General features: G+C 42.4%; 1 protein-coding gene across 4 annotated transcripts in view; it reads right to left on the bottom strand.

The window, feature by feature from the left end:
• The window catches only part of ZFHX3 (zinc finger homeobox 3), a 956,897-nt gene that overhangs the window by 16,309 nt on the left and 924,632 nt on the right, over window positions 1-15,956 (bottom strand). For all 4 annotated transcript variants that reach the window (XM_072731601.1, XM_026011600.2, XM_026011599.2 and 1 more), the window contains 2 exons: window positions 8,123-8,256; window positions 7,772-7,972 (listed from right to left, as the gene is read on the bottom strand). In XM_072731601.1, coding sequence (XP_072587702.1) covers window positions 7,772-7,972; window positions 8,123-8,256 — 335 coding nt within the window. The remainder of the gene's footprint in view (window positions 1-7,771; window positions 7,973-8,122; window positions 8,257-15,956) is intronic.

The raw sequence follows: 15,956 nt of genomic DNA on the forward strand, positions 1-15,956 counted from the left end.
TAGCCAGGCAAATGGCAATTCCATGGTAATCTTATAGATGCCACATTTGTTCTCCTCAGAGTATGCAGAGTTGATGGGAATATAGGAGAAAAACAATCATCTGAGCTGGGGTGCTGAGAGTTGGGAAACAGTAGCTCTGGTATCTTTCTAACTTACAGGTCTCATGTATGTAAGAGAAATGTGGAGTTCTGATGCTAGAAATCTTCAAGTATCAACAGTTCTCATAAATAACAATAGAAATAAAAGCATTCCACACTGATACTAAAAGTCTTCAAGCTTAAGCAATTTCAAAACAGCTTAGTGTTGAGGAGGGGCCTCAAGTGATTCTGCTCACCCATCCATTTGACCGTCATTCACTATATATTGCACAGAGTCCCTGTACTACATGCTTGTAAGATACAGTGAGACACTGTCCTTATGCCCAAAAAACTCACAAGCCAGAATAATTAACCTTCCAGAGATCATAACCTCAGAAAATCTGATGAAGGCTGCAGACACCTGAAGAAATACTTTCACACAGAGACTACTGTAGATAATTTCAGGAAATCACAGGCTCCCTAAGGGAAAATCCATGGACTGAAGTTAACGATCTTTAGTCACCCAGAGATGACCTAGGTTCATAAATACCTAGGTTCCTACCGCTGTTTGGTTCACCATTGTTTTGGATTACGATTTGATGCCTTTCAGGTTTCTATCCAGTAAGTGGACCCTAAAGCCCCAAAGACACTCCCTATAAAACCAAGAGGCTTGGATATGGGTCTGGTCCCCATTATGACATTTGGGAGGGGCCACTAGTGTTTATCTTTCTTGGTAAAAGCAGCTGGAGTTATAAGAAGCCCTCATCTCTTCCTGTCCTGGATGTGGAGTGGTCAAATACAGCACCCCGAGCAGTCAAGAGGTACGTATACCATGCTAAGTTCTCATGGGTCTGTCCCTGCAAATTGACTTCTCAAAGCCACCTTGTCTCAGGTTAGATCGATACAAGCAATGTGTTCCACATGCTGGAAAGCAAAGGTATTTTCTTTGAAAATATGTTGAATCTAGTTTCTTTGAGACCCTCATCCCTACAGCCTTAGTTAACATTGCTCACCTAACTAGGGTATCTTTCTAAAAGGCTCACTATTCCAAGTGAAAAAACTCATTTGCCAAAACCTAGACTCCCAAGAAAGCCTCACATCCTTGACTTTTCAGTGAAAATCAACAGAATGAATGAAGAACCTCAGGTGGAAGGGAAAAGAGACAGCCTCAGACAGGCTGTCCTGATACAGACCTGGCCAGTCTCTACATCTTTGTAAGGAAATGGTTAGGTTAAAAATATGAAGCTAAAACCCAACTGATTCCAGAGCTAAACATTCTAGCTAGTGGTGTATCCAAAGGCTACAGTGGAAGGTGGGTTGCGCACTTCTGCACCTAGCCAGCCGCTGGGCCTGCTAGCTGCTCTCTGTATTTCTGCAGCCAGCAAACCAGAGCACCTCTTGGCAGCAGGGTTTCAAAGTTGTTTTCCCTTTTTACTATTTTCCAAATGTGCCAGGCTGGGCACTGGACCACAGAGATTATTTAGAAGGCCTAGTTTTTCTGCTTGTTTCCTTTCTAAATGTCTTCTATGTGGTTGTCTATTCTTTTTCTTTAACCTAAAACTCATGGGAAAAAACCCTACAGAGCCAGAAACCAACACAGTCCTAACCAGAGTTTTAAAACTGAATGAGAAAGACAAAAAAATAATAATAAGGAGGTAAAATGGAAGAATAGAAAACACAGGCGCAGTTGATACATACAAACAGGGCAACAGAAAAGAGAGTTGAAAAGGAGAATGGATTGGAGAGAAAAGCTTCATTAGACTCAGAGAGGCAAGCAGTGGCAGTATACCAAGGTCACTTCTAATTTAGACCATCTAATTGGCAAACAGGCTCCAAATGGCTATCATCTCACAGGGCTTGGAATTAATGAAGCCCGATTATTTTCATTACCTTCCTCTGAGATAGAGACAAAGTGAGAGCGGTACCCACGCAGGTGCAAAAGCCCCAGGGCTAGTGGCTACCCACTGCCCCAGTGAGGGGGGGGCCAGCCAGCCAGCCTGTCCCAGGAACTCAGATGCACAGGCACAAGAGCACAGGGAGGCACAGAAAATGACTGAAAAAAATCACAGGAGATAAACTATTGCTCCTGAGTGTGGGGAGAGAGAGAGAAAACTGCAGGCAGTGCAGGGTGCAGGGCCAGGAGCAGAGAAGGAAAATCTGTGTGTGTCAGAAAATACAGGATAATTAAGAACTACCAAAGGGAGAAAAGATAAAGGGCCAGAAAAACGGTGTTCCTAGGCTGCGTAGGAACCCATCCCATCTCCAGTATGAGATCATATTTTGTTAAGTGACTGAGGAACAAAAATAATTTCCCTATATTAATACTCCAGGAGCCCAGTGGTATGTCCTGTCACTTAGAAGGATAGTGATCAATTAGAACAATTTAAGAGTATTGAAATGCATGATAGGTGGTCTTTTTCCATTCATGGAACCATGTCCAGAACCATGTCCCCTCCCCAAAAGAGTAGGAAAATGAGGGCACAGAAAAGCAGCTCCTAGTCCCCACTGGCAATTTGAAATCTCTTAACTTCTCTGTAAGTAGGTGAGAGTTCTGTGGAGCTGACACTGGTGCAGCCTGCTCGGTTAGGTCAGGAGGGGCACTTGTCTCATCGCCCTTAGGCTTTATAGATTTCCTTCTTTCATATGACGTGTATAAAGACACTCTTTGGAGGTCTGCTTCCATAGGCCAAGCGGAATGAAGTGCTGCGGGTGCAGTTTCCACAGTGGAGGACCAGAGCTGCAATTGTTCCCAGTGGAGAATATTTTTCAAGCCCCTTCATTGGTAAAGAGAAGGGGGCCCATGGAAGACACAGATATGAGATGCAGAGCATAAGCAAGCAGCTGTTACCATAGCAACAGACATATTAGACACTGCAGGTTCCTGAAAGCTGTCTGATAAGGTATTATTAAATGAAGCCTCCTCAAAACACTCTCCATTTACAACTGAACGGAAAGACATTGTGTAGAAAGTAATCTATTTCCATTTATCAGGGTGAAATTTACTTTTAGAAGGACTGAAACCCAATTCAAGCCAAATCCTGTGACCTTGGACCCAGACAGCAGAAAATGTTTATCAGAATTTATAGCTTTAGATACCCTGGACATACCCGATGTCTACCAAGAATTGTCTATTTGGGTTTTGCCGGCTTTTCCTGTTCTGCAGGTGACCACAGCTAACAGTCAAACCAGTTGGCAAGGAAGGAGAATTCACTCCTCTCACTGCCATTCATCCTAGCCACTCAGGGACAAAGCAGACATAACTTTCTCCTCTTGCAGGATGAATGACCATACACTGGCTATTCCTTAATCATGATGTGTTTTTAAAAATGGAGCTCTGATTTGAGGGGCATTTCTCATTATGCTGTTTTCAGAGTTTCCCACTCCAGTTGACCAGGAACAAGCAGATGTATAGTCAGAAAGCCCAACGAATACTTTCCCATGGCCAATTTTCTAATAAAATTACAGTAAAATACCCTCCAGGGGCATGATTTTAACCACAAGTTTATTATAATCACTTAGTTGTAAAACAATTGAAAATTCCATTTTAACACCAAACTTTCCAAGGAAAGAACAGTGACATCTGTTTTGATTCATCAGGGCAAACTGCAATCTTCAAACAGGATTCTGGGTTCACCCTAAGTTACAGCCACAAATTCCCCTCTAACCCTGGTTGCTCATCTTTTCCTGCTGAACTAAAGGATCAAGGTGGAAATGCTTTTTCACTTCACTGCAAACTATCCACATAGCTTGAAAAGCCAATTCAATACTGACAGCCATGCAGGAACTCCATCTTCTCACATAGAGAATAGCAAATCACCCTTATATGTACCTTTAAGAGTGAAACTATTATATGATTACATTTCTCATAACTTTCAACTTGCTTCTGAATCCATCAACTTTCTTTTGTTGCTAGCAGAGTGACTTCCTATGATCAGTGCATTTCACATAATTTGCACACTTTTCAGAAATGTATACATTTCTAATTAAAATAATCCCATTTATAATTGCACCAAAAATAATAAAGTACCTAGGAATAAACTTAACTGAAAAAGTGAAAGACCTGTACTCTGAAAACTATGAAACACTGATGAAAGAAACTGAAGACAACACAAAGAAATGAGAAGACATCCCATGCCAGGGGACTGGAAGAACAAATATTGTTAAAATGTCTATACTACTCAAGGCTATTTATAAATCTAATGTAATCCCTATCAAAATACTAATAGCATTTTCCACAAAACTGGAAAAAAAAATCCTAAAATCTGTATGGAACCACAAAAAAACAAAAAACAAACCTGAATTGTCAAAGCGATCTTGAAAAGGAAGTACTGGAGGTATCACAATTCCAGACTTCAAGTTATACTACAAAGATGTAGTAATCAAAACCGTATGGTACTGGCACACACACACAAAAAAGACACACAGATCGACAGAACAGAACAGAAAACCCAGAAATGGTTATACAGTCAATTAATCTTCAACAAAGCAGGAAAGAATACCCAATGGGAAAAAGTCTCTTCAACAAATGGTGTTGGGAAAACTGGACAGCAATATGCACAAGAATGAAACGACCACTTCCTTACATCATACATAAAAATAAATTCAAGATAGATTAAAGACCTGAATGTGAGACCTGAGACCATAAAAATCCTGTAAGAGAGGGGCACCTGTGTGGCTCAGCCGGTTAAGTGTTGGACTCATGAGTCTGGCTCAGGTCATAATGTCAGGGTGGAGCCCCAAGGTCAGTGGGGAGTCTGCTTGAGATTCTCTCCATCTCTCTGCTCTTCCCACTGCACTCTCTCTCTCTCACTCTAAAATAAATAAATATTTTTTTTTAAAAATCCTGTAAGAGAGCACAGGCAGTAATTTCTCTGATACCAGCTGTAGCAACATTTTTCTAGATATGTCTCCTGAGGAAAGGGAAATAGAAAATAAACTATCAGTACTACATCAAAATAAAAAGCTTCTAACATAGCAAAGGAACAATCTACAAACCAAAAGATAACCTATTGGATGGGAGGAGATATTTACAAAGGACATATCCAATGAAGGGTTAGTATCCAAAATATATAAAGAACTTAGAGAACTCAACACTCCCCCCCAAAATAAACCAATTAAAAAATGGGCAGGAGACATGAACAGACATTTCTCCAAAGAAGACCTACAGATGCCCAACAGACACATGAAAAGAGGCATAACATCACTCATTGTTAGGGAAATGCAAATCAGAACCACAATGAGATACCACCTAACACTTATCAGAATGGCTACAATCAAAATCATAAGAGAAAGTGTTGGCGAGGATGTGGAGGAAAGGGCACATTTGTGCATTGTTGGTGGGAATGCAAACTGGTGGCCAAAGTGGAAAACAGTATAGAGGTTCCTCAAAAAGTTAAAAATAGACTCTAGCAATCCCACCACTGGGTAGTGAGCACAAAAACACTAATCTGCAAGGCTATATGCACCTCTATGTTTACTGCAGCATTATTTACAATAGCCAGACTATGGACGCAGACCAAGTGTCCATCAACAGATGAATGGATAAAGAAGATGTGATATGTATACTCAACAGAATATTATTCAACCACAAAAAAGAATGAAATCTTGCCATTTGCAGCAACATGGATGGATTTGGAGAGTGTAACCCTAAGCAAAATAAATCCAAGAAAGACAAATACAATTTTATTCATATGTGGAATTTAAGAAACAAAACAGATGAACAAATAGGAAAAAAGAGAGGGAGACAAACCAAGAAAAAGACTTTTAACTATAGAGACCAAACTAATGGTTACCAGATGGGGGTAAGGGGATGGGGACTAAGAATACACTTATCATTATGAGCACTGAGTTAACGTGTAGAATTGCTGAATAGCTATATTGTACACCTGAAACTACTATAACCCTGTTAACTATACTGTAAAACGTAAAAGTCTCCACTTCTATAGAAAACTCTCCTGTTATTTGCTGTGGGAAGATAAGGTACACAGGGGTTTCAGTAAAAGGTACCAAGTGTAACCCCTTTAGGGAGTACATTTTTCCTCCATATTTATGCTGTCAGGGATTCTTCTAGAACAGGACTTATTAGCCTGGTTCCATATATGAATTTGAAGGTATTCTTCAGCTCCCTGGCATTGTACACACAATTTTGTATATGCAGAATCCTCAATGGTGGTCTTAACAGAGTTTGTCCAACTTTACTGTGCAGAGAATAACTCAGTAAGGCTGCAGAATCACTTTCACTGGAGTCTCCAAAAAGATTACTATAAATTCAAGTTACTATAGATTACAGATTTAATATAAGCTCATGGATTACTATAAACCCACATCTCCTAGACCAGATTTATATTAAACAGGAGAAATACTCAGCTGAGCAAAAGAAAAATATCATTAGGTACTGAAAATGTTTCCCACATCTCCTGTTCCTTCAGGTCCTGTGGTTCCAGACCATCGGTGGGAAGTATGACGAGGCCTGAGAAATAACCATTGTTATTTCCAAGGCTGGTGAGAATGCCAATACCTATAGAAACTCATCCAATCAAAGGAAAAGGTTTCCACTCACAATCTTCTCACGATATTCACCCATCTATCTGAAAATATCCACGGAAAGTGAATTTATACTTGAAAAGATTTCTGAAATGAAACTTATGCTAGGTCACCTTCAGGTTTCCCAATGGCCGCTAAAGTTGTCTGGATGCATTATCAATTGTATGTACCTCATGACTAAACATCACTTGGAACATTATTCATTAATCTTGCATAATCAAATGGAGTGGGAAATGCCTAGAGGTTATGTATCTGTGACCTGCACATTGTAACATGGAATTCCCTAGAAAGAATACCTCTCTGGGAATCTTCAGACAAAAAGGCAATCAAATTAACTTATTACTCTATTGTTGAAATAAGTTAGAGGTGAGAATAATAATTCTCTGGTAGTTTTTCCACTAGTGATCAGAAATGGGCTTGCATAGCAGCCCTACCACAGAGAGAAAAGCAGGAATGTATCCACCTGTAGTGTTTTGAAAAGTCTTCACAGTACAATTAGATTTAAATCTTTACGGTAAACTTACAGGTGCAGCAACATCACGTTCAAAATGCAAAGCCCTTATCCATGAATCAACACGTGCTATCCCACTGACCATCCTCCTGTTCTGAGAATCAAAGTATCCACTTGAGAAACTCTCACATTACAGGGTCACACTCAGAGTTGGAAAATACGGGTTCAAATCTCAACCCTGACATTACAAGTGCCATCAAGGTAGCCAACTTTTCTGAGTCTCGGTTTTCTCTGTTGTTAATGTAAACAGGTCAAACTCTTAACCAAGGCTGTTGTGAGGATGAAATGAGATTAAGAGCAACCAAGAACACAACCTACTTATGAAAGTTTGGAGAGTCCAAGTAACAGTTTCTTCATGTAAATGGTTAGTTCATCTAGACCTCTGCTCCAGACCAGGAGGGAGAATAAGGGAAAGTGGAGAACACAAACATATTCATGCCGTTGGCCACAGTCACACCATGGTGTGCCACGTTTAAGGAAGATACAGAAGAACAAAGGTCACAAAACTAGGATCATTTTTGACATCTCCAACTCTATACTGGCTTTCTCAACCAACAACACAGGATCTTGTCCACGCTCCTATGTCACCTTTGACCTCTGGGAAAAGAGAAGCCTCGGGTCTTGCTGCTGGCTGCCTTACCGTCATAATGAGTTTCTCCACGCAGTCAGGTGCCACGCTGTGGAGGTGGGTGAGGTGCAGCTGGAGGTGGATCTTGTTGTTGAGCATGTCCTGGCACAGGGGGCAGCGCAGCATGGGCTGCACGGAGTGCTGCGTCATGGCATGCACCCGGAGCCTGTTGACGTCGGCGTTGCTGTACTTGCAGTAGGGACACTGGTACATCTGTGGGGACACACCCACCCGGGCTGAATCTTCAGTTCCCATCAGTGCCTGCTGTCTGCCCCAAGCCCACCCACCCAAGAGTCTGTTTCCCGCTGGTGTCTAAAACACTCCCCTCCCCCCTACCGTCAGCAAGGCCCCTTCCGGTCTCACCTGCTCTGGTTTGGTCTCCTCTGATGTTTTAGGTCGCTTTGAAGAGAGAGGAGATTCCGAGCTACCTGTGAAGGAGATGCGTTTGGAGGTTGCAGGAGAATCTGTCAGCTCCTTCTCTGCCTGGCTGGACGACGCTGCAAGAAAAAGCAGAAGATGCGATATAGCAGCCAGGCCAGGCCAGCTCCCAGAGGGTTTGTGTTGGGTGAAAATCAACATTCATTTATAGCACAGGATTTTCTTGAAACACCAAAATTCAAGTAGGATGAGCATCCGGGCTGACTTCTCAAGCATGCTGGAAAAGAAGCAAGTGTTCCTCTTTCCTCACTAAGGAAGAAAGATAAAGAAATGGACTAAAATGCTCTGAGGTGGATTAATCTAAATTCAGTGTACTGACCTCCCCCAAACAACACACATCCTGCTGGCCCACGGAGGGCAGTAGGGTTGAGAGTGGATGGGAGAGTCTCACCAGTCGCTCTGCCGACCACCAGTCAACTTGAGTACCAGACACACTCTGCTTGCACAGAGGTGATCAACTATGTGCTCCCACCTTTACTGTTCCAGTGCTTGGAATCACAGCACAGCACATCACAGGAGACCTAATAAATGTGACCTGAGAAAGGTTCACACAGATATCTGCATACAAATACGTGGGGGGAAAATCAAGTTTGGGTTTAGCAACCTGCTTTGGGGAAAAAGTAATTGGAGAATGGAACAGGTAGGACATGAATCCAACTTATAATCTAGCCAATGCTCCAGGCACCAGTGTTTGTCTTCAGAGTGGGTGGTAAGGGGGAAGGTCTCTCTGCTTGCCCAAAACAAACCCTATTCTACCAAAAAAACAAAACACTAATTAGTGAGTAGAGTCACATGAGACTTAAGTAATAAACAGTGGGTACAGAAGTATAGGTAAGAGGAGTTCTCTGGAAAAGGATCTGGAAGATTCTGATGAAAAAACTGCTGGGTTAAGGGTTTAACCAGGATAAATAGGGTTTCTCCAGTGTAAACACAAATCCCAACATGGTTAGATGTGGTTATTCCAAAACCTGGTCCGTATTTGAAGATTAATTAGTTCACTTGTTTTGGATACAACTTCATTTTTCATAATTTTGCTAAAAGTGATTATTAAAATCCTGAAAATGGTAATGAGAAATATATACCCATTCCCCTCACTGAAAAATAATTTGACCAGCATTGAGGCCACTGGTTTAGAAAGCCTAATTTTTGCCCTTTCATGAAACAGCTGTCTCACCCAGTCTAGCACCTAGCTTGTGTTTCTACTTTACACTCAACATTGAAATCTGTTCTGACACGGATACCAAGATGCTGTCATTATAGATGTGTGCTTTAATGAACAATTTTAGAAAATCAATTTTATTCATTAAAATCATAAGGCCCAAATAATTTTTTTAAAAAACTGCTAAATGCAGGAAATATTCCAGGAAGTTGATGCTCTTCCCAGAATGCACATCTTGTGACCTTTAAACCCCAGTATCTTGGTAACCTGGTCTACATAAGTTTGTAGGGCATCTATTATTTAAAAAGTACAAGGACAAGCATTTTATACACATACCCCTCCTCCTCCCAACACACACATTCATAACAGTACTTTAATCTGTCTCGAATCGACTTCAAACCCATTTTGCTCTTAATGGGAGTTATTCATTTTCACTTGAAAGGTAATACATGACGGCTGGATATTTAATGTGATGGACTGGCTGCCGATTAACTAGGTGCTGTAACATTCTAGACCAGTTTCCCCGTGGCCCACTTCCCATCTCTCGGCTCCTCAAAGAACCCCATGTCGCAGGTTTCTGGCCTCACGGTGTCATGGGCTCCTACCTGAACACTCCCACAACAGGAGTCCTTAACTAATGGTTCAGGGACTTAAACGCCCCCCACTCCCAGAAGGTTCCTTTTTCTCCATTTTTCATTTTTTGCTTATTGGTTATCCTCTCTATATTAATAGTTCAAATGCATTCTACTGATGGGGTGAGTGGAAGCATCAGGAGATGCTTATTTGTTATAGCCTCCTTTCCCCTTCCCCATTTCCACCTGCAACCTATAGGCATTGAATATGGCTGTGCTTAGTTAGGAAAGAGCTGCTATTTGCTCTTCCTTCCACTAGAGGCAAACCAAGATAGAGATGCCATTCCAAACACTCAGTCCCCAATTTTTGTTAGTCTGCCTGACCTAAAACAGCACTCTCTCTTATGGGACCATACCACTATCCTGTAAATGCTCTCAATCAGCCCGCCACTAACCCCCTTTGGAAAGGTGGTCGATTGCACAGTTGCCCGGCTGCGTGAGTGGATGAGCAGAGGATAGATCAGCCAACTCATCTCACTCACTGGGAACTGCAAGACAAATACTGGGTAGCCGAGTGTGGTGTCAGCTTGCTCATCTGACCAGAGTCCATCCTCTTCCTTCAATGTGCCATGCACAGTGAACTGTGATGAGGTTACAGAGGTGAGAATTCTGGCTTCAGAAGCCACTATTCCTTCCCCCTGCATGGAGCAGGGAACTTTTATTACCCTTTTTCTTTTTACCTTTTTTAAAGAGTTTATTTATTCATGAGAGACACAAAGAGAGACAGAGAGAGGCAGAGACACAGGCAGAGGGAGAGGCAGGCTCCATGCAGGGAACCTGATGTGGGACTCGATCCCAGGACTCCAGGATCACGCCTTGGGCTCAAGGCGGCGCTAAACCGCTGAGCCACCGAGACTGCCCTGCTCTGGAATTCTAAACTTTCCTTTGTGAGCTCAAGCTAACGTGTCTTATGAAGTGTTTTAAAAAATAAAATCAGCACTTTCTCTCTCATTCCTCTTTCTCTGCAATAACACATCAGCCCTGCTATTATATGATATACTGAACCCACTGGTGTAAAAACTTCTGGGGCTCATCTCCCTTCTATCCTGGGCACCCTGCACTGTTTATTAGATCTCATCTGTTTAGAAGTGGACATCAGCCACCTGCAGCTCACTAGCTCATTCCCTGAAGATAAAGCTGTGCCACTCTTGTAATAGATTCCATTAACACCCAGTTACAATCCCATTGTGTTTCCCTGGGTGATGTGGGGACTGCTCCTAAGAGTTAGGTTAACTAGCCTGACAGCCCCCCTCCTAGCTTAACCCCAGGCATTACAATATTGATCCCTATCAAGACATGGCACCGACGTTTTTTACACAATTTCTGTAGACGTGCAAACAGTTGTGCAAGTTCTCCACAGGCATGCTGGATGAAGGTTGACTACAGGCCACAGTCTGAGGCTTCCTCAAGCTGCTTCTCTCTGAAATACTTCAAAAGGGCCCGAGTCTCAAAATCAATTTCTATTTTAGTTCTGTCACTAGCATACATCGTAGGCCTAAGTGAATGGGGTTGTATGAATACCAAGAGAGAAAGTACTGTGGTTTTCTGCTTTGAAGACTTCTCTAAACTTTAACTTAAATTCTAGGAGAGATGTCACAGTCTAGGAAACTATTTAAAGAATCAATTACTGGTCACTTTAAGGCCACTATGACATCACAGTAGTTAATTGAAAATACATACACTTCAGAGACAAGCCTTAGTTTAAACAGTGCCTGGAACTTTTGGTTTATACTGGCAACATAAAGTCAAACAACTTGAAGGGTTACTACCTGTAGTGGTTTTTATAATAATGACAATATGAATTGGAAACAATCTAGGTCTCTTATATCACGGCATGGTCAAGTAAACAATGGTATAGCTTCCTCTACTGGATACTAGAGACATTAAGAATGATAGCTGTGAACCAATTTAGAAAGATACTGAGAACGCTTATCAGAAGAAAAAATAAGATAAAATGTGCATTACACCATGATATAGCTATGGAAAAAAAACAGGTACTTGAAAAGACTAGAAGAAAATGATTGTTGTATTTAGGTAATGGAATCATGGACCATTTTCCCATTTTCTAAGGTTGCCAGGTAGTTACATTATTCTTAATATTATAATTAAATAGTTCAGCATTTAAATTCAACTGTCCATGAAAACGTTGATATTTGGATCCATACTGTGCAAAACATCAGGTGGTATTTTTTTTTTTTTAACTTTGCTGGTTAAAGCAATTTTCTCATTTTGGCAGCTGTGTCATACAAAAATATGTGTTAAAACTCAACGAATCTTCCACGGGCAACATGCTGGGCTCCTGGCACTTGGAGGGGGGATAGAAATGTGGCAAGGAACCACAGAAGTGCATATGTTACAGATTTCATACTCTATAAAGCTAGGCAGATGGAACAGTGATGGTGGGTTGGTGGGTCAAACCCCTACCACAACCTGATAGTATGTGAGCTGTACATTCCTTGCCACACAACTTTCTATAAGGAGTGAAAAAGCCTTGCTTGTTAGGGGTTATGGCTGTCCTACCCAACTTGCTGATGAGGCACAGAAAGGACTGGCATGTCCTCCTTATAGGGTACGAAAAATTCAAAGTTGGCTTTCTAGGCCAAAAGCCACCATTTCCTGTTGAACTGTGATGGGTTGGCCACCACAACTGACAAAGACAAATACTAAGAGAGGCAGACCTGATTCATGACTATTTTATTCTCTACACATGAGGCAAAATAATTTTATCCCCAAAGGAAACACAGTTGTTGAGGCATGGCTTCCTTGGGGAAGGGGTGGGGGGTGGGGTAAGGATCATTTATGCATGGAGACATCAACTTCCAGATTACTCATGCTTTTAACATATTTGGAAAGTATTTAGCCTCTAAAAATAATTATTTAAAAAGGTACCCCTCTTGTCATACTTAATTAGAGGAAGTTGGGAGAAGAGGAGCACCTACCTGAAATCATGCAGGTTTTGCTTGCAATTTTCAAAAAATAGTCTTAAGTTCTAGGCACACAAAATAATTAAAACAAGCCGAATAAAGTTTCATGTATGAAGTGACTTACTTTAAAAAAGAGGTAAGAATAGTATAAACTTAGGGAGCTTATAGAATGGCCAAGAATGGTTGAAAACACAGCCTCTATAATGTCACCTGATAGAACCAGTCTTCCAATTCTCACTAATGAATTAAAATCTGAGTCACTGAAATTTTGGCCAAAAAAGGCTTGAAAGATGTACTCACAATACAATAGACCACCAGTGGACTTAATGACCCATTTGTCATCTGGTGATGTGGTCTGTACAACTCTGAAGCCAGGTAAGGCATGGAGTTGCTGAGTCATGAAAAAGAAAGTTTAAGAAAAATAGGAAATAAAGTAGAAGTTTTTGCTTCCTCCAACTATCAGCCAAGACATCAACTTGTCCTCCCAAAAAACTACAGTACTTGGAAGTAGTTTCTATATTTCACAAACAAAATTCATCTCATCACTCAACACACCAATGAGGCTATTGGCCTGGCAGATTTTCTGTGCCAAAGGCCACCTCCCTTTGCCCGGGGACCTCCCCCCTCAGGGAGCTCCTGGGCACACACTGAGCTGTTCATGTTGCTGGGAGTTCTCTTCTGCATTTCTTCTCCTCATGGTGGGGTGGCATTTGGATCCTCCACCTTGTGGGGGCCCCAAGGTGAGCCCACCGAGGGCCTTGGCTGCTGCCAGACATTTACTCCTTGTGGAGAAGTCAAAGGCAGCCGCCACCTCCACGTCTCAACCGTCAAACCCTTAGCTAAAGTACCACTGACAGCCCCTCCATCTAAACTTCCATCTCCCAAACCAGCAACATAATGGAGGAGCCAATTAAATGATTATTAATTCATGCTACTTTCCGTAAGCCAGAGGTTCTCATCGCCTTGCGTTCGGTAAACCAGCTTGCCACCTGCCCCAGAAATTTACAGCAATCTTTCATCTACCTCCATTGACTAGGAGAAAAAAAATTCACACACCTCCCTATCAGTGTTTGAGTTGGGATAACTACCCCAGCACACTGGACTCAGAAGCTTCACTAGATCTGAAAATGGTCATTTCAGCTCATAATGACAATGAAATGAAAGGTACAGTGTGCTCTTTCCATAGGTCTTCTCCTTCAGCTTCTCAGGAGCCTCATACTTCCTCCAGACAACAAAAACGCAACCTTATCACAGGGTAATCTGTGCTTCTGGACTTTGTGACCTTTATACTGTCACTGAAAGTGGAGGGGCTCTTGGCATTTGCTGGCAGTTCCTTCCCCAGAGGACAGGCTAGGATTTCATTCTCGCATCTCCTATGGAACTACTGCACTTCATAAGTGGCCAGAGATCTGGCTAAACTCTCTTCCTCCCCTAATATACTCAACAACAGTTCCTCTAAAGGATTTGCTTTGCTGCCAACTTGGTCTTTAAACATGCATGGTCTCATTCTGCCTCCAAGCACTTAAAGATGGTTCAAAGAGGAATCAGAGGCGCGCACTGGTTACACGCACCCGGGGGGGGGGGGGGGGTGGTCTCCATGCTGTGGCTAAAACAAAGCTGGGGCTCCTTTCCTTTCCCTGCCCCAGAGGTGTGGGATATGTCTCAAACTCCAGCCCAGTGGGGTTACGAAAGAACCTTCTGTTCAGACACAGTCTAATTCTCTGTTAAGTGCAAGTTATGCTACTTGTATACATCCCTAGAAAGCATTTTAGAGAAGTGCAACCACCTACTCAAGAAGTGTAAGAATATGCCTTGATGTGTAGAGTAAGACACACTGTTATCATCAACTTATCAGACATGTCTTTCTGTTTCTATAAAGGGCTTCAAAGAAAATTTGAGTAATACTACAGATGGGTGTAACTCGTACTCAGGGAACAGCTAATTATTTTTCTCTTCCAAGTCAGATGTGAACTCGACAGGCCAGCACTTTGGAAATGCAGAAGACCTTACGTATTGCTGTTGCTGCTATTATTATTTTGCTTTTTATTTGAAAATAATTATAGATTCACAGGAGATTGCAACAGTACAAAGATACCGTGTCCCCTTCCCTCCTATTACTTGTAGCCAGTATCAGGGAACGATTTCTAGGCCTTGAATCATTCCTCATTGTGACCAGTCTTTCTGACCAAACCTCTCTCCCTTCCAGTCCTGCTGTAGGAGATGATATCTGCCCAACTCAGGACTTGTGCCTCTTCTCTCTAGGCACGACAGCCCTTCAGGAGAGCTCAGTACCTACTGCACCCAGCAGGGGCTTAGACCTGCCATTCAGTTAGAGGAGAAATAGTTCTCAAAACCTCAAAGCATGTCCTAAGATCATAGCCCCAAGGTTCTCAGACTCAAGTGTGTGTCAGAAATCCCTGGGAGGCCTTGTTAAAACACAGATAGCAGGCCACACCCCCCAAAATACATCTGATTCAGAGAATCTGCATTTTGAGTGAGTTCCTGAGTGATGCTGATGGCTCATGGACCATATTTTGAAAACCACCATCAGAGTCGATGCTTTCTGTAATTGGTGGGGACCAGAGTTAAATGAGGGGACCCAGCAGGTGGTGGGCCCGCTAGTCTTGTTCTTTCTATCTGTCAGAATTTCAGTGAAAAGGGGGCAGACACTTGTGGGCTCTTTCCACTTTGCCGGAGGAGGGGGCTTCTTTTCAGTGCTGGCTTGCCTGGTCTTGGCACCAGCGGGCCTCATCAACCCAGGGTCCCCCTGGGAAGGACGCAGAGATCCTCCATAGCCCCTGTGCATTCAAGTCAGCAATCTGGGAAAGGAAGATCACACTGGGCTGGGGGTGGGGGGCTCTGCTTTCCCAGTAAGCAGCCTCAGGTGGGATGGTGGCCCCATGCAGACTAGTGGCTGCTGCTCTTGCTCTGCATCTTTGGGGAAAAAATAGTGCTAAGCCCTACATCAGAGGCATCAATCTGTTACACTAATTCCTTATTGAAATATGTATAAGGCTGCTTAACTGTACTGATTTGAGCTCCCC

Source organism: Vulpes vulpes, chromosome 12 (assembly GCF_048418805.1).
Source record: "Vulpes vulpes isolate BD-2025 chromosome 12, VulVul3, whole genome shotgun sequence".
In the NCBI taxonomy this organism is placed as follows: Eukaryota; Metazoa; Chordata; class Mammalia; order Carnivora; family Canidae; genus Vulpes; species Vulpes vulpes.